Source organism: Phoxinus phoxinus, assembly GCF_949152265.1.
Source record: "Phoxinus phoxinus genome assembly, chromosome: 15".
In the NCBI taxonomy this organism is placed as follows: domain Eukaryota; kingdom Metazoa; phylum Chordata; class Actinopteri; order Cypriniformes; family Leuciscidae; genus Phoxinus; species Phoxinus phoxinus.
In genome coordinates, this window is record NC_136890.1 from 10,326,981 (window position 1) to 10,353,020 (window position 26,040).

Genomic DNA, 26,040 nt, shown 5'->3' on the forward strand with positions numbered 1-26,040 from the left:
AAAAGGCTAATAAGGAATAGATTAAAATAATTGAAAATGGTAACACTTCACAATAAGGTTAAATTCATTGATATTAGTGCATCAGGTATCATGAATTAACTAACAATTTTGAAAAATGAAAGTACAATGACCCAGGACAATTTGTCCCAGGAACTTCTTTCCCCCAGACCTGTTGCTGTGCGTTTCCACCGCGGTCTAAAATACCGTCAAGATTAGGAAAATTAGTCCGGTGACATAGGACTGCGCGCTACTTTACAGTTCCAGCTGGATTTCATCCTCTGAATTCAAGCTTAATAAAGCCTGAACCTCGTCGTTGGTCCATCGGTTGTATTTTCCATTGTTGATTTGAAAAGCAAACAACTGCGTTGTTTGCTGCACGCACCGTGTGGGGACATGACCAGAGCAAAGGCAGGAGACACTGCTTGTAGTCAATACAATTTTTTATTGACTTCAGAAAAATCATAATAAATCAACAGACACTGAAGGTAACCCACCTCACCAGAACTGCCTGAACAGACAAAAATTTATTATTTTACTGAAAGGTTCAACCATTTGATAATAATAGGGAATTTAAATAATATGTACAAATACATAAATACACTTAAATTAATATATTCAAAATACATTAACATTAATTATACAAGGAAAGTAATACTAATAAACAATACATTCCTACATACTATCAAAATAAACACAATGAAACAATAACCCCCTGCTCACACTGGGAAATGGACTATGCCTAGAAAATTCTTCCTCTCCTATAGTAATGAATGAATAACATTTTTCCTTAGGGAGACTACAATGCACTCCCTGGTGCGATACTGTAGTTGCACAATTATCATTTTCTCCCTGATATTATCAATATTATAAGTGAAGAAGTTCATAAAGTCATTACTGCTGTGCTGCTTGAAAACTTCTGGGCTTGAAGCTTTATTTTTCGTTAGTTTAGCCACTGTTTCAAATAAATACCTAGGATTATGTTTATTTTCTTCTAATAGGTTTGAAAAATAAACAGATCTCGCATCTTTTACTCTATATGCAATCAAGCTCTCTTTCCATGAAATGCAAAATACCTCTAGTTTTATTTTCTTCCAGTTGCGCTCCATTTTTCTGGCTGCTCTCTTAAGGGACTGAGTCTTTAATCTTCTTTAAGCGCAACGGAGCAACTGTGTCTAAACTTTACCAGACTCTAAAGTACTGGGAAAGAGAGAGTTAAAAGTTTCTGTCGCAATATCAAGTTACATGTAAATATCAGGTTAACAAGATACATGCTGCTCTTTTGTTTATTATTTCATGTTAACTAATGCACTAATTGCATGTAATATTTTATACAATATTATAAATAATTCATATATAATAAACTATATAAACAATTGAATGAATCAGAATAAACTATACCAGAGAGATGTTTACAATATGTATTTTAGCATGCACCAACAAATAAAGGATCAAGTGAGAGTGAACCGATGTGGATCATGTGGATGAAGGAGAGCCACGTTCATTTCCGGAGGCTGCCGTTTCAGGACTGCATTTCTAGGATTTGTAAAAAATATTTTCAATTTAGATTTTTAACTAAAACTACAATTTTATTTTGTTAGCCCTTAACATGTCGGGTGGTAATCAGCAAGAAATGCTTTCATTTTGAATTGTCTTCCCAATTTTTCCCCAAAATATTAATGTGACAAGGTTGAGAATAGTGTGATGGGGTTAAAGACGGTAACCGGTTTAAATGGAGGCATTGCCTTCAATTATATATATTTTTAAAAATGATCTTTTTCATACTGTGCCCTTCTTTCTGGGTCAACATAGTTGCATGCACAGCACTGTCTTTTTGCTGCTGGTGTGTCAGACATTTCTGACATCCTTGCCAATGTTTAAGTGGACACATTATATCAATAGTTCTATTTATAACAAAATTACGACTTGTCATGCTTTTGGTAAGTATATCTTCACAGAAACCAAGACTATTTTTTTATTCTTATTAAAAATATTTATAAATGAATTGAAACACGTTTGAGTGTGACGGGGTTGAGTTTTTTTGTTGTTGTTGTTGTTGCAAAAAATGGCCACTGCTCCTAGTGTAATGTAGGAGAGTAGTCGACTATATGGCAGCGATGAAACAAGTACATTGTATATACTTATGGATTAAAAATAATATTTAGAATAATAATAATTTTTCATCTTAATTTTATGTGATGGGGTTGAGTTGTTAAGCTTGACAGTACCCTCACTGGCTATATAGCCTACGCCTAAAAATATGAATAAAAAGTATGATAGGCTACTATACTTACCATCTTCTGTTAATACTATACTTCAGCACTGTTAAAAGACCATTGTCATTTCTGATAAATTATGTCACATATGGGTGGAGTCTAAATTATGAACGGGGTTGAGGTCAGATCATAGACAGTATGGGTCAGATTGAGGGACATCACAATTTATTGTCTGTTTTTTTTTGTATTAAATAAAATATCTTGCATTTGTTTTTGAAAAATATTTTTAACAAGAATGTAACACAAATAAATACAATATTGCCAAAGAAAATTGACACTATGCACATTTTTTTTTATTTTCTAAGTAGCCTACAAATTCAGTAAAGTGCCTCTGGGACATAACAAAATGCTTAGTACACAATAGAAGACATATTTATGATAAAAATAATAATATTTAAATGTAATATATTTTAATTCATTATGGACATACCAAAGTATTGAGAAAAGCTTTTAATATAATTTTGGTTAACCACCGTTAAAAAGTCTGGGGGACTGAAATATTACCGAATCCCGGGAATGACCCTGGGGCATTCCGATTGGAATTCGCCCCACGTATTTCTTGAGCTAATTGCATTAAATTAAATTACAAACAGCATCACCTGCGTTTGAAGGACCCAATAGAGAGCCTAAGTCCCTCCCCTTCCGGTCGACCACCATGGGACCTTATTTCGGAAAAATATTGTATGGTAGTCAATGGCGAGAGACAACAAATATTTTGATCTCGTTTGAATTGTGCCCTGAATTACACATATGATGTTTGTCAATTTAAAAGATACATTTTAAAGTCAAGAAAGTCGCAGTTTGATGTAAAACTGTTGAGGTATATAAGACTGTGAAAATACGTAATTACAAAGACTACAAACCCAGAAGGCGCACATGCGACGTCATACCTTTTCTCTCAATGAATGAAGCTAACTTTACTGAAGCTAACGTCTGTCATTTTTTCTATAGTCTTACATTATAATCCTAACGTTACGCCGTCATGCCTGACTCGTGTTTTGAGCCAGAATACACACATACGAGCAACGGATCTTGTGACGTAGGCTACATAGTGCGAGACGAGAGATGTAGTTCATCGAGCGATTTTCACATACAACTAAACGTTACTCTTCTGTTTTATGACAAACTGCGACTTTCTTGACTTTCATATTTACCTTTTAAATTGACAAACATCATATGTGTAGTTCAGGGGACAGTTCAGACGGAATCTCTCTCTATAGAGAGCCTAAGTCCCGCCCCTCCGCTTCCGGCTCATGGGACCTTATTTCGGAAAAAATATGTATGGAAGTCAATGGCGAGAGATAACTTATCTTTTTATTCCGTCTGAACTGTCCCCTGAACTACACATATGATGTTTGTCAATTTAAAAGGTAAATATGAAAGTCAAGAAAGTCGCAGTTTGTCATAAAACAGAAGAGTAACGTTTAGTTGTATGTGAAAATCGCTCGATGAACTACATCTCTCGTCTCGCACTATGTAGCCTACGTCACAAGATCCGTTGCTCGTATGTGTGTATTCTGGCTCAAAACACGAGTCAGGCATGACGGCGTAACGTTAGGATTATAATGTAAGACTATAGAAAAAATGACAGACGTTAGCTTCAGTAAAGTTAGCTTCATTCATTGAGAGAAAAGGTATGACGTCGTATGTGCGCCTTCTGGGTTTGTAGTCTTTGTAATAGCGTACCGCACCCGCACGATATACGTCACCTTTTCTCATTAATATTCATGAAGCTAGCGACGGTTGCTATGGGGGTCAAACTCGCGCGTGTCACTCATGCTAGACGCATGTAAACAGTTTACGGACGAGATGTCTACTGAGCTAAACCTGCTAACTCTGTCCGAAAATGATGTCCCCGGTGCCAAATTCACTGGTATAGAAGTAGAAGAACATACAAATATTCAATTGAAGAGATGGCTTGAGTGTAGAGGGCTGAAAAAGACGGGAAAAAGAGCCGACCTGATCCAGAGGTAGATTGTTATCGACAGAATTTCTCCCCCAAAAAACATCGCCTTACGCCACTGACAGTGACATTTTGCAGTTTCAACAAGCTATATTTTACCAACCTATGTCCTGTCTGTCATATATACTATGTCCTCTGGTTGTCTTACGTCTGACAGTTGTTGGGGGTAATTTATATTATTATTGGTAACACTTTACAATACGGACCGTGCACTAATCTGCATTAATTCATGCTTAACTAATGCACAGATAATCATGTGTTAATGTATGACTCATGAGGAACTAAACCATTAATTAATGATTACTGCATCAGCAACTAATAAAGATTCTAAATGATTAAGATTAAGTAGTAATTAATTAAAGCAGGCAACTGGAAGTTGAAGTACATGACTTTGACCAACTGTGGTAATTAACACATTCATTTAAACTTTTAGTTAATAAAATAAGTTCTTAAGGAATTAATACATTATCACACATTTAATTAATAACAATTCATATATTACTTAATCTATTAATCATTTAGAATCTTTATTAGTTGCTGATGCAGTAATCATTAATTAATGGTTTAGTTCCTCATGAGTCATACATTAACACATGATTATCTGTGCATTAGTTAAGCATGAATTAATGCAGATTAGTGCACCCGTATTGTAAAGTGTTACCTTATTATTATTAATGTATTTATTTTTTGTTTAGCGATCGCTAATGCTACTTGGTCACAACCAACAACACTTAATTTTTAATTCATATCAAATCTAAATTCTCTCAATTATTTTACCCCCAATTATTTTAGAGAGAGAGAGAGAGAGAGAGAGAGAGAGAGAGTTATTCATTCATTCAAAATAATGTCTAGGGCGTAGTACAGGACTAGTGTCTGTAGGCCTACATAAGTCTCTTAAAATGACACAAGTTCAATTATGTATTTTTCAGATGTAAAGATTGCATTGCATCAGGGAAAGCAGGAGACATTGACGTATCAGTTGACAAAGGGAAATGGTATCAGAAATTATCAGATACCCATACTGAGAGTCCACAAACTGCTCTCGAATCTAATGATTGGAAGGAGTTCCTACCATCAAACATCCCACCACTGTACAACTATGAGATTTGGGAGGTCATAGCAAACTGTGAACAAAAAATGAGTGCTGCGGTGAAGTTAAGACTGCTACACTACATCCGGAAAAATGTGTGGGGCCTCGACAGAATCACCACAAAACATATGATTGAAGGAATCAAAAACGAGGACAGAGCAAGGGACAGTTATGTGCTGTTTAAAAAAAAGACTGTTCCTGACTTCTCTTGTGAGAAGACCGGACTGTTTGTTTCACACAGGCTTCCCCAACTGGCTTGTAGCCCTGATGGCTTATCATATGATCCCTCCACAAATAGTTTTGGTCTTGCTGAAATCAAAATTTTAGGGCTTCTTCAGAAGAAATCTCCTCAGGAATGTGTTGATCAGTACAACTCTGGAGAAATGACCAGCAAGGACATCCAAGCCACCTGTTTCACGATTAGTGTCAATAAACTTGTTTTGCGTCGTTCTCATCCCTATTATTACCAAGTTCAGTATCAGCTTGGTGTCACAGGCCTTGAGTGGTGTGACTTTGTCCTGTGGTCAGTGAAAGGAGATCCTTCCATTGAGAGAATCTACTCCGATTCAAATTTCATTGCTGACATTATTAACTCAAACTATAAGTTGTGGAGCTGTGTTGTCATGCCAGAGTTGGTTGAAATGAGGGCCCCTCGTAATCTAATACCATTCATTCTTCCCAAATGAAATATCAACACAGTATTGACATTGAATGTAGTTTTCTTTTGACAAGTTTACTGTAATAGACCTTTCACCAAACATTTTTTACAGCAGAAGTGCCTGCTCAGCATTTACCTCTTATTGTTAAAACTTTAACTTTGATTATATTTACTTAAGACAATGGCGACATTTTGATGCTATACAAATGTTTGCTTCAGAAATGATCAGTTATTTATGGGTATTTCATTGTTATTCATGATGATTTTAAACTATTAACTTTTGAATTAAAATGTTTAAAAGATCATTTCATGTGTATGCATTTCATTAGTTTAATGTAAAATACATTTTAATAATACATGTTAATCTACTCATTACCTCAAAACTTAGAATATTTAGGGCCCAAGCCCTGAAAGGGCGCAGAGCCCTATTGTTCTTCTAAGGGTTTTTTGTTTTTCTTCTTCTTCTTCTTTATAATAATTTTTTTTTCAAGGTTTTTGCCACTTTTGGGGGCCTTAACGTGCTCAAAAACTCTTGAAACTTTGCACACTGGTCAGAACCCGCGGCCATTACAGCCGAACTGAAGCTGGTACCCGGGCGTGGCAGGGGGGCTCGACAGCGCCCCCTGGAACGGGGTCCGAAAACTTGGTCCATAAATCAAACACGCTTGCATGAAATAATATGAAACTCGGTACACTTATAGATCTCACCGGTTCATATATCCTTCATGCTCTGACTTTTTACCCCAGCCCAACAGGAAGTCGGCTATTTGGCGTAGTTTAAAAAACACATGCAATGGAATTTAAAATACTCCTACTAGACGATTCAACCAATCACCACGAAACTCGGTGTGCATGAAGTCAAGACATTGAGGATGAAAAGTTGCGAGGGGATTTTTGATATCTCGAACGGTTTGGCCGTGGCGAGGAAACGAATTTATGGCGAATATTGGAAACAGGAAGTGTGTTATAACTTCTGCATACATTAATTGATCTTGATGAAACTTCAGCAGTGTGTTCGCTGTAAGAGGCCGATCACATGGATGTGACTATTGTGAGTCAAAGTTATAGCGCCACCAACTGGCAGCAGGAAGTGTGTCACTTTCAAAATGCTTTGAAATCACCCTCTTATTTTTACCCGATTTGCTTCAAACTTCATCTGTATAATGTAAACACACAACAGATGTAGACCTGTGAAAGGATTATTGATATCTTTAATACTGTCGCCATGGCAACGCTTTCAACTTTTATATTCTTTTTAGATGCATTTGAGGCTCTTAACATGCTTTAAATTGCATGAAACTCAACATGCATTTGACATTTATTGTGTAATAGACATGTGCGAAGTTTCAGAAACGGGCGTGGTAAGGGGCTCAGTAGCGCCACCTTTAGTCAAAAATGGGGTATTAGTTTTACCTACAGTAACCAAACTCGGTACGTATATTCTTCTCTTCGATCCAGACAACTTTCTAATTTACAGTCATTAGCTCCGACCAACAGGAAGTCAGATATTTTGGTTTGAATGTGTACTGTTTGGAGCATTTTCCCTCTGCCCCCCTGTGTGTGTGAGTGTGTGTGAGGAGGGGGGCTAGTTTAGTTTAACCCTTTCTCTGCTGTGTGCAAAATCTCTGGCACTTTTGAGGGCCTTAACATGCTCGAAAACTCTTGAAATTTTGCACACAGGTCAGAACCCGCTGCCATCAGGGCCAGGCTGAAGCTGGTACCCGGGCGTGGCAGGGGGGCTCGACAGCGCCCCCTGGAATGGGATTCGAACACTTGTCCGTGTATCAAACACGCTTGCATGAATTAATATGAAACTCGGTACACATAGATTTAATCGGGCCGAACAACTTTCCCTGGGTCAAGTTTTACGCCAGCCCAACAGGAAGTCAGCTATTACGGGTTGATTGGAGAACGCTTGCTCTCGCATTTGAAACACTTCTCCTAGAGAATTCATCCGATGACCACGAAACTCGGTCAGCATGAAGTCAAGACATGGAAGATGATAAATTGCCAGGGGATTTTTGATATCTCGAACGGTTTGGCCGTGGCGAGGAAACAAATTTATGATTAAAAAAGGATGCATAAAGTGTGTTATAACTTAGTTATAGTTTTACCTACAGTTACAAAACTCAGCGTGTATATTGATCTTATCAAGCCGAACAACTTTCTAATTTACAGTCATTAGCTCCGACCAACAGAAAGTCAGATATTGTGGTTTGAATGTGGATTGTGTCTCTCTCTGTCTCTCTGCCATTCTGTGTGTGTGTGTGTGTGTGTGTGTGTGTGTGTGTGTGTGTGTGTGTGTGTGTGTGTGTGTGTGTGTGATATTTTGGTTGGGTGACAGTTGTAGGTTACAGTTTGACAAGAGTTTATAGTTTAACAAAAGCACAATGTTGTGCTTTATTGCGAGTGTACACAAATATAGAGAAACACTTTGAATGATGTCCTGTGTGAACAAAATGACGGAGTATGTTTTTATGTCTCCATTCGATCGAACCACACACACACACACACACACACACACACACACACACACACACACACACACACACACACACACACACACACACACACACACACACACACACACACACACACACAGCATTCCAATCTTGACATCGCAGCATGTTCATCATAGCCTTAATAAAATTTAATAATAAAATAGTCAACCTAACATAAAAAAATTACACTGCTCTGTTTAAGTCAGTTGTACAGTTCGTACCGTTCACAGTAAGCACCGCTCCACTGTGATGTTTCCAAGCATATATATATATATATATAATTAAAGCTGCAAGCAGCGATGGAGGGCCCAAGCCGGTAGCACCGCCACCCGGTGCCTTTAGTGCAACTAAAGGCACCAGGGTGGCGGTGCCACCGGCTTGGGCCCGCAATCGCTGCTTGCAGCTTTAATTTCTATTATCTTTCTTTATTGCTTTCACTGTACATATGAAGGCAATAGTGCACAACTGTTCTCTTTGCAATTAACCTTCATTCTCTCTGTGGATATAGGTTATAAATTACCCCTATATGTAAACAAAAATGAAATAATAAATCCAAGTAAATGTTTATAGAAAATAACTTTTTATATTTTCAAAGTTCAAGTGTATATTTCAGAATGAAATTGAATGGGGTCACTTGTTGGAAATATGATTGCCTTTAAGCATCAAAGTAATATTGAGATGACCCCTCTAAATATTGATAGATTTTGGATTAAATGTGCAGAATTAGTAGAACATTTTACAACTTAAATAAAGCTTTAACATGTCTTCTTTTATTTACTTTGCCAACTGATCTTGAAAGTTAACAAGACAACAAGCAACAAAGACAGCCTGACTTGCTATTGGAGTTAGAGACAAGGGAATCGTGCCAGAGATCAGTTTAAATTTCTTAATACGTTCGTTATATCGCTCTACATGGATACGTGCCTTTGCTATTTTTCTTGTCAGAAGCTCTTCTTGGGGTGTGAGCTTATCCCGACCTTTCAAAAATGGAGGAATGTTCATCTTGACCTGTCTTGACATGAGTAAGTCTTTCACAGTAAAGCCTCTGTCAACTAATAAAAGATCACCGGGGTGTAAATGCTCCAATATGCCACTTTGTTCAAATATGTCTCTGTCACTTATAGCACCTTCGTAAAGATCTGAGACGAACACACCAGTGCCATTAGGCGCAACAGCTATCAAACACTTAAATGTGTGATGGTGCTTATAATTTGAGAATAAGTTTCCTTGCTGAGAAAAGTTACGAGGCATTTGTACGAAGAATTCTGTACAGTCCACAGAGCACCGAATATTTTTGAACCCTTTGAATGATTTAGGCATAAATTTCTTGAGGACAGATCTATCTGGGAACAGTTTTACCTCTTTAAAGTGGCAGTACAATAATTGGAGCCATGTAGTAAATATTGACCTTAGTGAGGACTCCGATAATTTGAATAAGAATGACATTGTATAAAAGCAATAGCCACGACGTAGTCTAACAACAGTCATAAATAGTTCCTCGATTGGTTTTGTCTTTCTCCTCTTCTTAGTTGAACTCTGCTCACCTTTAATTTTTCAACATGTTATTCCAAACTGTGGTTTGGAAATCTGGTGACCTTTCATCATTTTATCATCTTTGAGCTGGAAAGAGACACAAAACCCCATTATCAAAGGTTAACTTTGACTAAAGGCTTTCAGCAGTCCATAATCAATAGAACAAAGCATAGTTAAACGCAGCTTTCTATGTCAGCTAATTCTTGCTCTCTCTTGTGTGCTTCTTCTGTTTGGGTGCTGATCGAATCAGAGAATCCTTCAGTTGTTAACTCACCTGTTGTTATTAACTGAATTATTACACTGAAACTCAAACACAGCATGAATATTACTATAAATAATATTAGGTATTTAATTGCATTAGGTAGCCTATTTATTCTAAAGTTAGCTTCATTCATTGAGAGAAAAGGTATGACGTCGCATGTGCGCCTTCTGGGTTTGTAGTCTTTGTAATTACGTATTTTCACAGTCTTATACCTCAACAGTTTTACATCAAACTGCGACTTTCTTGACTTTAAAATGTATCTTTTAAATTGACAAACATCATATGTGTAATTCAGGGCACAATTCAAACGAGATCAAAATATTTGTTGTCTCTCGCCATTGACTACCATACAATATTTTTCCGAAATAAGGTCCCATGGTGGTCGACCGGAAGGGGAGGGACTTAGGCTCTCTATTGGACGTGACGTCGGAACGAACTTGTACAAGTAAAAACAAAATTACGACTTGTCATGCTTTTGGTAAGTATATCTTCACAGAAACCAAGACTATTTTTTTATTCTTATTAAAAATATTTATAAATGAATTGAAACACGTTTGAGTGTGACGGGGTTGAGTTTTTTTGTTGTTGTTGTTGTTGCAAAAAATGGCCACTGCTCCTAGTGTAATGTAGGAGAGTAGTCGACTATATGGCAGCGATGAAACAAGTACATTGTATATACTTATGGATTAAAAATAATATTTAGAATAATAATAATTTTTCATCTTAATTTTATGTGATGGGGTTGAGTTGTTAAGCTTGACAGTACCCTCACTGGCTATATAGCCTACGCCTAAAAATATGAATAAAAAGTATGATAGGCTACTATACTTACCATCTTCTGTTAATACTATACTTCAGCACTGTTAAAAGACCATTGTCATTTCTGATAAATTATGTCACATATGGGTGGAGTCTAAATTATGAACGGGGTTGAGGTCAGATCATAGACAGTATGGGTCAGATTGAGGGACATCACAATTTATTGTCTGTTTTTTTTTGTATTAAATAAAATATCTTGCATTTGTTTTTGAAAAATATTTTTAACAAGAATGTAACACAAATAAATACAATATTGCCAAAGAAAATTGACACTATGCACATTTTTTTTTATTTTCTAAGTAGCCTACAAATTCAGTAAAGTGCCTCTGGGACATAACAAAATGCTTAGTACACAATAGAAGACATATTTATGATAAAAAATAATAATATTTAAATGTAATATATTTTAATTCATTATGGACATACCAAAGTATTGTGAAAAGCTTTTAATATAATTTTGGTTAACCACCGTTAAAAAGTCTGGGGGACTGAAATATTACCGAATCCCGGGAATGACCCTGGGGCATTCCGATTGGAATTCGCCCCACGTATTTCTTGAGCTAATTGCATTAAATTAAATTACAAACAGCATCACCTGCGTTTGAAGGACCCAATAGAGAGCCTAAGTCCCTCCCCTTCCGGTCGACCACCATGGGACCTTATTTCGGAAAAATATTTTATGGTAGTCAATGGCGAGAGACAACAAATATTTTGATCTCGTTTGAATTGTGCCCTGAATTACACATATGATGTTTGTCAATTTAAAAGATACATTTTAAAGTCAAGAAAGTCGCAGTTTGATGTAAAACTGTTGAGGTATAAGACTGTGAAAATACGTAATTACAAAGACTACAAACCCAGAAGGCGCACATGCGACGTCATACCTTTTCTCTCAATGAATGAAGCTAACTTTACTGAAGCTAACGTCTGTCATTTTTTCTATAGTCTTACATTATAATCCTAACGTTACGCCGTCATGCCTGACTCGTGTTTTGAGCCAGAATACACACATACGAGCAACGGATCTTGTGACGTAGGCTACATAGTGCGAGACGAGAGATGTAGTTCATCGAGCGATTTTCACATACAACTAAACGTTACTCTTCTGTTTTATGACAAACTGCGACTTTCTTGACTTTCATATTTACCTTTTAAATTGACAAACATCATATGTGTAGTTCAGGGGACAGTTCAGACGGAATCTGAATGACGGAATCTCTCTCTATAGAGAGCCTAAGTCCCGCCCCTCCGCTTCCGGCTCATGGGACCTTATTTCGGAAAAAATATGTATGGAAGTCAATGGCGAGAGATAACTTATCTTTTTATTCCGTCTGAACTGTCCCCTGAACTACACATATGATGTTTGTCAATTTAAAAGGTAAATATGAAAGTCAAGAAAGTCGCAGTTTGTCATAAAACAGAAGAGTAACGTTTAGTTGTATGTGAAAATCGCTCGATGAACTACATCTCTCGTCTCGCACTATGTAGCCTACGTCACAAGATCCGTTGCTCGTATGTGTGTATTCTGGCTCAAAACACGAGTCAGGCATGACGGCGTAACGTTAGGATTATAATGTAAGACTATAGAAAAAATGACAGACGTTAGCTTCAGTAAAGTTAGCTTCATTCATTGAGAGAAAAGGTATGACGTCGCATGTGCGCCTTCTGGGTTTGTAGTCTTTGTAATAGCGTACCGCACCCGCACGATATACGTCACCTTTTCTCATTAATATTCATGAAGCTAGCGACGGTTGCTATGGGGGTCAAACTCGCGCGTGTCACTCATGCTAGACGCATGTAAACAGTTTACGGACGAGATGTCTACTGAGCTAAACCTGCTAACTCTGTCCGAAAATGATGTCCCCGGTGCCAAATTCACTGGTATAGAAGTAGAAGAACATACAAATATTCAATTGAAGAGATGGCTTGAGTGTAGAGGGCTGAAAAAGACGGGAAAAAGAGCCGACCTGATCCAGAGGTAGATTGTTATCGACAGAATTTCTCCCCCAAAAAACATCGCCTTACGCCACTGACAGTGACATTTTGCAGTTTCAACAAGCTATATTTTACCAACCTATGTCCTGTCTGTCATATATACTATGTCTTCTGGTTGTCTTACGTCTGACAGTTGTTGGGGGTAATTTATATTATTATTGGTAACACTTTACAATACGGACCGTGCACTAATCTGCATTAATTCATGCTTAACTAATGCACAGATAATCATGTGTTAATGTATGACTCATGAGGAACTAAACCATTAATTAATGATTACTGCATCAGCAACTAATAAAGATTCTAAATGATTAAGATTAAGTAGTAATTAATTAAAGCAGGCAACTGGAAGTTGAAGTACATGACTTTGACCAACTGTGGTAATTAACACATTCATTTAAACTTTTAGTTAATAAAATAAGTTCTTAAGGAATTAATACATTATCACACATTTAATTAATAACAATTCATATATTACTTAATCTATTAATCATTTAGAATCTTTATTAGTTGCTGATGCAGTAATCATTAATTAATGGTTTAGTTCCTCATGAGTCATACATTAACACATGATTATCTGTGCATTAGTTAAGCATGAATTAATGCAGATTAGTGCACCCGTATTGTAAAGTGTTACCTTATTATTATTAATGTATTTATTTTTTGTTTAGCGATCGCTAATGCTACTTGGTCACAACCAACAACACTTAATTTTTAATTCATATCAAATCTAAATTCTCTCAATTATTTTACCCCCAATTATTTTAGAGAGAGAGAGAGAGAGAGAGAGAGAGAGAGAGAGAGAGTTATTCATTCATTCAAAATAATGTCTAGGGCGTAGTACAGGACTAGTGTCTGTAGGCCTACATAAGTCTCTTAAAATGACACAAGTTCAATTATGTATTTTTCAGATGTAAAGATTGCATTGCATCAGGGAAAGCAGGAGACATTGACGTATCAGTTGACAAAGGGAAATAGTATCAGAAATTATCAGATACCCATACTGAGAGTCCACAAACTGCTCTCGAATCTAATGATTGGAAGGAGTTCCTACCATCAAACATCCCACCACTGTACAACTATGAGATTTGGGAGGTCATAGCAAACTGTGAACAAAAAATGAGTGCTGCGGTGAAGTTAAGACTGCTACACTACATCCGGAAAAATGTGTGGGGCCTCGACAGAATCACCACAAAACATGATTGAAGGAATCAAAAACGAGGACAGAGCAAGGGACAGTTATGTGCTGTTTAAAAAAAAGACTGTTCCTGACTTCTCTTGTGAGAAGACCGGACTGTTTGTTTCACACAGGCTTCCCCAACTGGCTTGTAGCCCTGATGGCTTGTCATATGATCCCTCCACAAATAGTTTTGGTCTTGCTGAAATCAAAATTTTAGGGCTTCTTCAGAAGAAATCTCCTCAGGAATGTGTTGATCAGTACAACTCTGGAGAAATGACCAGCAAGGACATCCAAGCCACCTGTTTCACGATTAGTGTCAATAAACTTGTTTTGCGTCGTTCTCATCCCTATTATTACCAAGTTCAGTATCAGCTTGGTGTCACAGGCCTTGAGTGGTGTGACTTTGTCCTGTGGTCAGTGAAAGGAGATCCTTCCATTGAGAGAATCTACTCCGATTCAAATTTCATTGCTGACATTATTAACTCAAACTATAAGTTGTGGAGCTGTGTTGTCATGCCAGAGTTGGTTGAAATGAGGGCCCCTCGTAATCTAATACCATTCATTCTTCCCAAATGAAATATCAACACAGTATTGACATTGAATGTAGTTTTCTTTTGACAAGTTTACTGTAATAGACCTTTCACCAAACATTTTTTACAGCAGAAGTGCCTGCTCAGCATTTACCTCTTATTGTTAAAACTTTAACTTTGATTATATTTACTTAAGACAATGGCGACATTTTGATGCTATACAAATGTTTGCTTCAGAAATGATCAGTTATTTATGGGTATTTCATTGTTATTCATGATGATTTTAAACTATTAACTTTTGAATTAAAATGTTTAAAAGATCATTTCATGTGTATGCATTTCATTAGTTTAATGTAAAATACATTTTAATAATACATGTTAATCTACTCATTACCTCAAAACTTAGAATATTTAGGGCCCAAGCCCTGAAAGGGCGCAGAGCCCTATGTTCTTCTAAGGGTTTTTTGTTTTTCTTCTTCTTCTTCTTTATAATAAATTTTTTTTCAAGGTTTTTGCCACTTTTGGGGGCCTTAACGTGCTCAAAAACTCTTGAAACTTTGCACACTGGTCAGAACCCACGGCCATTACAGCCGAACTGAAGCTGGTACCCGGGCGTGGCAGGGGGGCTCGACAGCGCCCCCTGGAACGGGGTCCGAAAACTTGGTCCATAAATCAAACACGCTTGCATGAAATAATATGAAACTCGGTACACTTATAGATCTCACCGGTTCATATATCCTTCATGCTCTGACTTTTTACCCCAGCCCAACAGGAAGTCGGCTATTTGGCGTAGTTTAAAAAACACATGCAATGGAATTTAAAATACTCCTACTAGACGATTCAACCAATCACCACGAAACTCGGTGTGCATGAAGTCAAGACATTGAGGATGAAAAGTTGCGAGGGGATTTTTGATATCTCGAACGGTTTGGCCGTGGCGAGGAAACGAATTTATGGCGAATATTGGAAACAGGAAGTGTGTTATAACTTCTGCATACATTAATTGATCTTGATGAAACTTCAGCAGTGTGTTCGCTGTAAGAGGCCGATCACATGGATGTGACTATTGTGAGTCAAAGTTATAGCGCCACCAACTGGCAGCAGGAAGTGTGTCACTTTCAAAATGCTTTGAAATCACCCTCTTATTTTTACCCGATTTGCTTCAAACTTCATCTGTATAATGTAAACACACAACAGATGTAGACCTGTGAAAGGATTATTGATATCTTTAATACTGTCGCCATGGCAACGCTTTCAACTTTTATATTCTTTTTAGATGCATTTGAGGCTCTTAACATGCTTTAAATTGCATGAAACTCAACATGCATTTGACATTTATTGTGTAATAGACATGTGCGAAGTTTCAGAAACGGGCGTGGTAAGGGGCTCAGTAGCGCCACCTTTAGTCAAAAATGGGGTATTAGTTTTACCTACAGTAACCAAACTCGGTACGTATATTCTTCTCTTCGATCCAGACAACTTTCTAATTTACAGTCATTAGCTCCGACCAACAGGAAGTCAGATATTTTGGTTTGAATGTGTACTGTTTGGAGCATTTTCCCTCTGCCCCCCTGTGTGTGTGAGTGTGTGTGAGGAGGGGGGCTAGTTTAGTTTAACCCTTTCTCTGCTGTGTGCAAAATCTCTGGCACTTTTGAGGGCCTTAACATGCTCGAAAACTCTTGAAATTTTGCACACAGGTCAGAACCCGCTGCCATCAGGGCCAGGCTGAAGCTGGTACCCGGGCGTGGCAGGGGGGCTCGACAGCGCCCCCTGGAATGGGATTCGAACACTTGTCCGTGTATCAAACACGCTTGCATGAATTAATATGAAACTCGGTACACATAGATTTAATCGGGCCAAACAACTTTCCCTGGGTCAAGTTTTACGCCAGCCCAACAGGAAGTCAGCTATTACGGGTTGATTGGAGAACGCTTGCTCTCGCATTTGAAACACTTCTCCTAGAGAATTCATCCGATGACCACGAAACTCGGTCAGCATGAAGTCAAGACATGGAAGATGATAAATTGCCAGGGGATTTTTGATATCTCGAACGGTTTGGCCGTGGCGAGGAAACAAATTTATGATTAAAAAAGGATGCATAAAGTGTGTTATAACTTAGTTATAGTTTTACCTACAGTTACAAAACTCAGCGTGTATATTGATCTTATCAAGCCGAACAACTTTCTAATTTACAGTCATTAGCTCCGACCAACAGAAAGTCAGATATTGTGGTTTGAATGTGGATTGTGTCTCTCTCTGTCTCTCTGCCATTCTGTGTGTGTGTGTGTGTGTGTGTGTGTGTGTGTGTGTGTGTGTGTGTGTGTGTGTGTGTGTGTGTGTGTGATATTTTGGTTGGGTGACAGTTGTAGGTTACAGTTTGACAAGAGTTTATAGTTTAACAAAAGCACAATGTTGTGCTTTATTGCGAGTGTACACAAATATAGAGAAACACTTTGAATGATGTCCTGTGTGAACAAAATGACGGAGTATGTTTTTATGTCTCCATTCGATCGAACCACACACACACACACACACACACACACACACACACACACACACACACACACACACACACACACACACACACACACACACACAGCATTCCAATCTTGACATCGCAGCATGTTCATCATAGCCTTAATAAAATTTAATAATAAAATAGTCAACCTAACATAAAAAAATTACACTGCTCTGTTTAAGTCAGTTGTACAGTTCGTACCGTTCACAGTAAGCACCGCTCCACTGTGATGTTTCCAAGCATATATATATATATATATAATTAAAGCTGCAAGCAGCGATGGAGGGCCCAAGCCGGTAGCACCGCCACCCGGTGCCTTTAGTGCAACTAAAGGCACCAGGGTGGCGGTGCCACCGGCTTGGGCCCGCAATCGCTGCTTGCAGCTTTAATTTCTATTATCTTTCTTTATTGCTTTCACTGTACATATGAAGGCAATAGTGCACAACTGTTCTCTTTGCAATTAACCTTCATTCTCTCTGTGGATATAGGTTATAAATTACCCCTATATGTAAACAAAAATGAAATAATAAATCCAAGTAAATGTTTATAGAAAATAACTTTTTATATTTTCAAAGTTCAAGTGTATATTTCAGAATGAAATTGAATGGGGTCACTTGTTGGAAATATGATTGCCTTTAAGCATCAAAGTAATATTGAGATGACCCCTCTAAATATTGATAGATTTTGGATTAAATGTGCAGAATTAGTAGAACATTTTACAACTTAAATAAAGCTTTAACATGTCTTCTTTTATTTACTTTGCCAACTGATCTTGAAAGTTAACAAGACAACAAGCAACAAAGACAGCCTGACTTGCTATTGGAGTTAGAGACAAGGGAATCGTGCCAGAGATCAGTTTAAATTTCTTAATACGTTCGTTATATCGCTCTACATGGATACGTGCCTTTGCTATTTTTCTTGTCAGAAGCTCTTCTTGGGGTGTGAGCTTATCCCGACCTTTCAAAAATGGAGGAATGTTCATCTTGACCTGTCTTGACATGAGTAAGTCTTTCACAGTAAAGCCTCTGTCAACTAATAAAAGATCACCGGGGTGTAAATGCTCCAATATGCCACTTTGTTCAAATATGTCTCTGTCACTTATAGCACCTTCGTAAAGATCTGAGACGAACACACCAGTGCCATTAGGCGCAACAGCTATCAAACACTTAAATGTGTGATGGTGCTTATAATTTGAGAATAAGTTTCCTTGCTGAGAAAAGTTACGAGGCATTTGTACGAAGAATTCTGTACAGTCCACAGAGCACCGAATATTTTTGAACCCTTTGAATGATTTAGGCATAAATTTCTTGAGGACAGATCTATCTGGGAACAGTTTTACCTCTTTAAAGTGGCAGTACAATAATTGGAGCCATGTAGTAAATATTGACCTTAGTGAGGACTCCGATAATTTGAATAAGAATGACATTGTATAAAAGCAATAGCCACGACGTAGTCTAACAACAGTCATAAATAGTTCCTCGATTGGTTTTGTCTTTCTCCTCTTCTTAGTTGAACTCTGCTCACCTTTAATTTTTCAACATGTTATTCCAAACTGTGGTTTGGAAATCTGGTGACCTTTCATCATTTTATCATCTTTGAGCTGGAAAGAGACACAAAACCCCATTATCAAAGGTTAACTTTGACTAAAGGCTTTCAGCAGTCCATAATCAATAGAACAAAGCATAGTTAAACGCAGCTTTCTATGTCAGCTAATTCTTGCTCTCTCTTGTGTGCTTCTTCTGTTTGGGTGCTGATCGAATCAGAGAATCCTTCAGTTGTTAACTCACCTGTTGTTATTAACTGAATTATTACACTGAAACTCAAACACAGCATGAATATTACTATAAATAATATTAGGTATTTAATTGCATTAGGTAGCCTATTTATTCTAAAGTTAGCTTCATTCATTGAGAGAAAAGGTATGACGTCGCATGTGCGCCTTCTGGGTTTGTAGTCTTTGTAATTACGTATTTTCACAGTCTTATACCTCAACAGTTTTACATCAAACTGCGACTTTCTTGACTTTAAAATGTATCTTTTAAATTGACAAACATCATATGTGTAATTCAGGGCACAATTCAAACGAGATCAAAATATTTGTTGTCTCTCGCCATTGACTACCATACAATATTTTTCCGAAATAAGGTCCCATGGTGGTCGACCAGAAGGGGAGGGACTTAGGCTCTCTATTGGACGTGACGTCGGAACGAACTTGTACAAGTAGATGCTCTCAACTGATACCAACTAAGCAGAGGTAGAATTTCTTCCTTTATCGTCAACATGGTTTATTTGAGTGTCATCCTATTTACATGTAAGTGTTTATTCTCGATTCAATTCCTTTCGTGTTTGTTTTAAAAATGTAAGTGTTCGAAAAGTTAACAAGTTGTTCAAGTCCACGTTAGCAGAGTTTTTGTTTGGTATCCTTAGGTCCAATAACGGCCTTCAATCCGTGCGCATAAAGCGCCATACACTTTTGTTTATTTTTAATCGTGTTGAAGTCCTTTTTCGCCCGGACATGTCCTCTTTTGGACCTAAAAAAAGGCTTCAGAATTTGTATCCGCCATCGTCTATTTTGCATATTGCATAAATAACTATCTGCACGTAAAGCTTAATTTAAATTAAAAATGAAACCAAATGGTAGCCTACTATTGCCTCTCAGTACGACTGAGTTATCAATATACAGGTCGTCTTTGTTGATCAGTATTCGGTTTGTTTAATTTTACTGAAGCACTTCCATCTCTTCTGGAAGTTCTGAAATGTACCAGTACATTTATGGGTAATGAAATGTAACAGGAGTTGTCATTTAATTTAGAAACTTTGTTTTTCTTTTACAGTGCTTCTAAACTCCAGGTTGCTGATATCTGCCGGTAATTCATCAGTCCAGTTACCAATCAGCAGTTACACAACCATTACCGTATATGCTGTGTGCATAGTATGCTGTAATTAAGATAATAGACCTTAGTCAGGGTAAATGGCATATTAAATTTACTGTGACATGGATGAAAATCAGGGCTCTGAGGGATTGACTTTCAATCTTTACAATGGTGAGCAGACTGCACACTGAATGGGCTCAAAAAGGTTGTAGATCATGTAATTTTCATAACACAACTTTCAAAAACCAATTTATCGAATTTGTCTATTGAATTATTATTATTATTTTGGCTGGACAATCAACAACAGTAGGATCCATTTACAGTAGGTAACCCACTTTTACTTCTGTCCCTCACAGCTTAGTTTTCATTCTTGTCAAAAGAGAACTATGGCACTACCCTGACACTAGGGTCTATTACGAGATGACAACATGATGTTCTACTTGGAGCTGTTCATGTCCTCAGACTTATCTCAACACCTAAATGAATCTGTAGCGGTCAGGTGGTACACCGATCACGTGCTACGAGTCGGAGCTCTCAGATTGTTTTACTTGCGAGATCTTTGAGGACGTGAACACTTCTTACAAGACGGAATCTCAATTACTTTTTTTTTTTTAATCTTAAACCTTTGGTGTGTACGATGGTGTGTAGAACATTCTGTGTGGGTCAACAACAGCTTTCGCTCTTTGGCTGGTGCTTAGCATGGTCAAATCTGTCAGCAAGGCATTTAAACCCTGCATATAAAACCGGTTGGAGGTCAGCATCTTTAAGATCCTCACACTGTAGTGCTCTGCCGTAATTGTATGTGAAGTCATAAAACTTAAATCAGTCAATACATATTATGCTAAAGGCAGTTTTGCTTAAAGGAAGATATGCTCACTCTTAACTGCAACTTTGTTCTTTTTTTACTTACTGAAACCCAAAATTAAGTGATAGCCAAAGATACTGTAAAATGACGGATCGTGGTAATCCAATAAAATTCTTGTTACGTGTATAATTCACTCCAAAACCCACATTACTTAAGGTTTTGTGTCTCACAGCATGTAGTATTTTGCTGATGTAGTATCTGGAGTTTCTCTTCCCTCATAGTTTGTTAGTCTCACCTTATTACTAATGATGAATGAAACCTGAAGCTGGACTCTTCTCTTTTCAGAGACTGTTGTCACATGTGATGGGTTTGTCCAGCGTCTCAGTTGTGGTAAGATTGAAGATAAAAGCAATAAAATATTTTAGTTGAATGCATTTCATTATGAGTAATTTATGATGTCATGATGCTTTTCTTCCATTTAGACTCTGGTGTGATCCGTGTGAACTCTTCAACCTTTGGTCGCACAAACAGCAACATTTGCAGTGTTGGACGACCTCAAGGACAAACGGTTAATAATACTCAGTGTTCAATGGATGTTCCTGTAGTCTCTAAACGGTAAGAATCTCTTTCTTTGTGACTTCAGACAGAACAAGTATGGGTAGAATTGAGTCTGCTTGCTCGGTTTCGTCTCGTTCTCGAGATTCAAGAGGTTACTTTATTTGTCCCTAGGTAAATTTTTCTTGGACAAAGGCTGTCACATAAAAATAGTGCAGTAACAGACACCAAAACAAGTTTATACTGAGCGTTGTGACCCCAATGGACCTTATCTAAACCAGGTTGGATTTATATGGATCTGTCAAAAAAACTACTCTGAAACTCTTTTCAACTAGCTTCATGCAACAGGCCTCCGATGATGTATTGTTTAACAGACATCTGTCTGAGTTTACTGAGAAGGATGTGTGGCTGCAGAGTATTAAAAGCAGAGCTGAAGACTACACATGGCTGTCTGGTGTAGGCCTTGGGTTTTTCAAGGTGTTGCTAAATGGTGTATTCTGGTTAGTATAGCATCAGTGCCCCGATTGTCTTTATAGGCAAACTGATACGGATCTAGCTGTCCCTTTCTTTGCTTTTCCAGTCACTTCATTATAATGGAGGTCAGGGCTTCTGGTCTAATAATTATTTTCTTGAAGAACTTTTTTTTTGGAAGAGTAATGATTGCCTTTTTCCAGAAATGATGCGGTGTAATTAACAGACCTTTGAAAGACCCTGGCTTGTGTAAGTTCCTCTGCACATGTCTTCAAAAGGAAAGCTGAGACTGCATTAGGGCCTGTTGCCTTAGTGTTTTTTCTTTTAAAAAGTCTTTTGTGACTTCCATGGACTAACGTCTATCGTTGTACTTGGAAATCACTTATGTTATCGTTTTAAAGAAGTCATGTGAATCAAACCTAATCTAGAAATTATTTAAATCATTGGCCAATGTTTTGTCATCAGCTTTGTTCAGTGTTTTCTTAGTGGGAGTCACATTTGTAATGGATTTCATGTTTTTTCATCCCACAGTTTCTTTGTATTTGCACAAGTCCTTCTCTATGGATTCCTTGCATTGATTCTTAGCTATGTTGAGTTTCAGCTTCCTCTGCGCTCATCTTCGTTGTGCTTGGTCCTTATTCCTGAAGGCAAGCCTCTTGGACTTTATGCAGTCCTTGATGTCCTTAGTAATGTAGGACTTGTTGTTGGGATAGTTTTATTGTCTTTTGGGGTATGACAGCATCCACACAAAAGTGAAAATAAGCTGTGGATTTGTTCAAATCTGATATATGAGAATGAACAATGTTATGATCCGAATTGTACCGTGGTGGTTTAGCTCTAGCTTAATATATGCGTTTTGAATGTTTCCATAGCATTGATCAAGAGTTTTACTGTTTCTAGTGTCACATTTTAATGTACTGTTCAAACCCAGGTAAAGACATTTTCAAGTTTGGAATGATTGAAATCCCCTAATGAGCATGGAGCATCTGGTGTATGTTGCAGCGGTCTGTTCACAGTCCGCCACTTGGGCCGCAGCTCTCCCTGCGTTTCCACTTGTGGGCACAAACGCATCACAATGTTCCCAAACTCCCTCAGAAGGTAGAACGGCCTGAGACAAGCATAATAGCTCAACATACGGGTTACAGCGTCTCTTGTGTGGTATATTGCCTACTCTACTATTAATAAACACAGTCTGCCCCCTTGTCTTACCCGACTCCAGGCTCTTATCAGAACGTACCAGAGAAAAGCCGTCCAACTCAATGAGTAAGCTAGAAATATACGGATGCAGCCAAGTTTCAGTAAAAACCATGACGCATGACTCTATACTAACTACTTAGCAGATTCTGATGTAAAGTTTGAGTTCGTCCATCTTATTCCTCTGGGAGAGCGCACTACACCGGGTCAACAATGGCAAGGGTGGCACCAAAACAAAGACATTAATCAGAATTAAAAACATAGTATGCTTCAGCACATTTGTCTCGGTCGCCTACAGAGCAGCGGCACCAGATTACAACTCTGCAGTTGTCAACCAGAGCATGGTCAATCGCCTTGTCACTGTTAACTGTGCATTTGCACCGATGATAAGCGGATGTTTAATTCAATCCTACAGGAGCCTGAAAGGCAAGGTGGCAGCCAATCGCTGTCAGGTACATGTAAAAATGTTTGTCGAGCATTTATCCAAGGGAATTGTATGTACTCAAAGAGAAGCCATTCAGTTCTCTGGTGCGTAGAACAAAATTTAACCAATTAGCCGAAGTTGCCCGCACACTCAAAAGTATCTTTTCAGATTCAATTAAAATTAGAAAGAGAAAGTATTACGTTTTTTAAAAATGACCATAGCTAAACGTTTGCTTTCTGGTCTTTTTAATGCACTTTTTTTTTTTCTTTTTTTTTTTTTTTTCACATGCAAGAAGTCATTTTCATTTAATTTTGTATTTTTGCATGTTAAATATTGCAGTTTGGATGCTTTCATTTTGATTAGACTGCCTGGGTTTACACCCCTTTCCGTTTTTCAAGCTGTATTGAACCTCCGTGTACCTACAGTACAGGTGCCTTTAGCGTCATACTTTGTTTTTTGAACGGGTGAGATATGTAGACTACGGTTTCCAAGAGTCCAGTCAGACTGCATCTTTGTCCTTTTAAACAGGTGTGATGGACTGAGCGTGTGCGAGTTAAACACGCAAGGACTTGCAGCACGAGATCCTTGTGATGGCACTTACAAGTACTACACTACCAACTACATTTGCATCACTGCAGGTTTGGGTTGTTTTTCTCTTTTCCTCTTCATCAACTTTCTGTGCAAGCCTGTATAATGTCTTCCTCTTCCAGAAAAAACTGTGACTTGTCATGGTGGATACGCTTACTTGAAGTGTGGTGAGCTATTTTTCCATGTTTAATTTGGAAAATATAGGTTCTTACTCTTCCACATGTTTGTTCATGTAATTTTTATTTTTTTTTAAATCCATGTAGAAAGTGGTACGATTCAGATAAATACCGCACACTATGGACGTACAGATAAAATCACATGCTCGGAAGGACGTCCATCCAGTGAGCTCCAAAACTCCAACTGCTATTCTCCCAATGCACTGGCTCCTGTGTCGAAAAGGTAGTTGAAAACTGTCACTTCTGCTGTACCTTGTTGTCTTTAGTAATGATCAATGTAAGCATCTTTTTTTTCCTTTTGTAAAGCTGCAATGGCTTGGAAAGTTGTGAGTTGTTTGCGACACAAACCGTCTTTACTGATCCCTGCGTTGGCACGTACAAGTACCTCAGAGTCTCCTATTTTTGCCTCCCATCTGCACTTCGTGAGTATCCGTTAACATGTCTACTACCAATTCACTTTGATCCAGGAAGTGTTTGAGCTTTGAATGGTGAAATCTTTAGTTGTCACCACCAGATATGCTTCTCCAAGCATGGATCTCTTTATACCAGCTCAAGCCTCTTATTTGAAAGACTACAATTCACCTCACTAAAATGATCTAACATCCTCTGTTTTCTGTAGGTTCAAGTGTGATCTGCGAAAATGCAAATAATACCCTGATATGTGGTGTGTATAATGCTACATGAGTTTTGCTCTAAGTTGAATTGTGTTTTAGAGCAAGTTGATTTGAAGCTGAGTTGTCGTCGTTTTTAGAGCAAGGGACTGTCATCAACATTCACACTGCTAACTTTGGGCGAACTGACCGCAGCACATGTTCTGTCAGACGACCTGCTTCTCAGACTGCCAAAACTGACTGCTACTCTTCAAACTCCCTGGCAATAGTTACTGATGAGTGAGTTTTTTTTATAAATGGTTTAAATGCAGTTTATCATAGAAATAAGTCAGTCAAGGTTCTTTTATTTCTCCTTTTTATAGGTGTGAAGGACTCAATAGCTGTGTCCTAGTAGCCTCCAATGGGGTCTTCACAGATCCATGTTTCGGCACATTCAAGTTTCTGTACGTCTCTTACAGCTGTGTAGATGAATGTAAGTGTTACTGTGTATCGTGTTTTTTTTTTTTTTTCTTTTTAAATACAACCTTGTTGGGATTATTCAAGACACTAGATTGATAGCTCTGTTCATGGTGCCTTTGCTTTCTTGCAGAATACGGCGTCTGGACTTATGGATTTCAGCTTCAAGCATATTTAAAAATGGTTTCTTTGCAATAAATGCCTTAAACATTTGTTCTTGTTAGTATGATCATTTCACAAACCATCACATACACCATCAGTTCTACTGCAAAGTAAAACAAATGTCAGCAAATATAACTAGCCTAAATATGCTACTTTCTAAGCACAATAGATGGGCTGACTGATTGTAGTGTGTGAAATGGTTTAGACTTTTTGGAAACTGTTCCCATTCAAATTGTGCCATTGATTTCAACTAGTTTATAGAAAGCTTGCAACAGAGGCATGGTCATAAACATTTTTTTATAAATAAACCAGTTTCTAGTTTTAGCGTTGGTTAGGGTTGCCACCCGTCCCTTAAAATACGGAATCGTCCCGTATTTACAAGTAAGATGATGCGTCCCGTATC

At 37.8% G+C, this 26,040-nt stretch overlaps 2 protein-coding genes and 1 long non-coding RNA gene across 4 annotated transcripts; 2 read left to right on the forward strand and 1 right to left on the reverse strand.

Annotated features, from left to right (window-relative positions):
• Nucleotides 1-1,430: 1,430 nt before the first annotated feature.
• Nucleotides 1,431-12,319, reverse strand: LOC307011581. Its single transcript, XR_013800440.1, has 3 exons — nucleotides 12,248-12,319; nucleotides 10,030-10,105; nucleotides 1,431-1,533 (listed from the first exon to the last, which is right to left on the reverse strand). It is a non-coding gene; the product is annotated as an uncharacterized lncRNA (long non-coding RNA).
• LOC307011574 (uncharacterized protein) lies at nucleotides 3,534-6,288 on the forward strand. 2 transcript variants are annotated; one of them, XR_013800438.1, is made up of 2 exons: nucleotides 3,534-3,643; nucleotides 5,166-6,288. XR_013800438.1 is itself a non-coding variant. In XM_079637428.1 (2 exons), the coding sequence occupies exons 1-2, from the start codon at nucleotides 4,050-4,052 to the stop codon at nucleotides 6,010-6,012; spliced, it is 1,041 nt and encodes a 346-aa protein (XP_079493554.1). In that variant the 5' UTR covers nucleotides 3,972-4,049; the 3' UTR covers nucleotides 6,013-6,116. The 2 variants fall into 2 exon arrangements, 1 of the variants encoding a protein (XP_079493554.1); XM_079637428.1 differs by lacking the exon at nucleotides 3,534-3,643 and adding an exon at nucleotides 3,972-4,243 and having other exon boundaries at nucleotides 5,166-6,116.
• Nucleotides 12,320-19,490: 7,171 nt separating the features above from the next.
• LOC307011575 (L-rhamnose-binding lectin CSL2-like) lies at nucleotides 19,491-25,687 on the forward strand. Its single transcript, XM_079637429.1, has 12 exons — nucleotides 19,491-19,633; nucleotides 20,157-20,189; nucleotides 21,346-21,390; nucleotides 21,483-21,615; nucleotides 24,173-24,282; nucleotides 24,355-24,399; nucleotides 24,496-24,631; nucleotides 24,715-24,830; nucleotides 25,028-25,072; nucleotides 25,160-25,298; nucleotides 25,382-25,491; nucleotides 25,609-25,687. Coding segments are annotated over exons 1-12 (945 nt in total). The 5' UTR covers nucleotides 19,491-19,602; the 3' UTR covers nucleotides 25,611-25,687.
• Nucleotides 25,688-26,040: the final 353 nt, after the last annotated feature.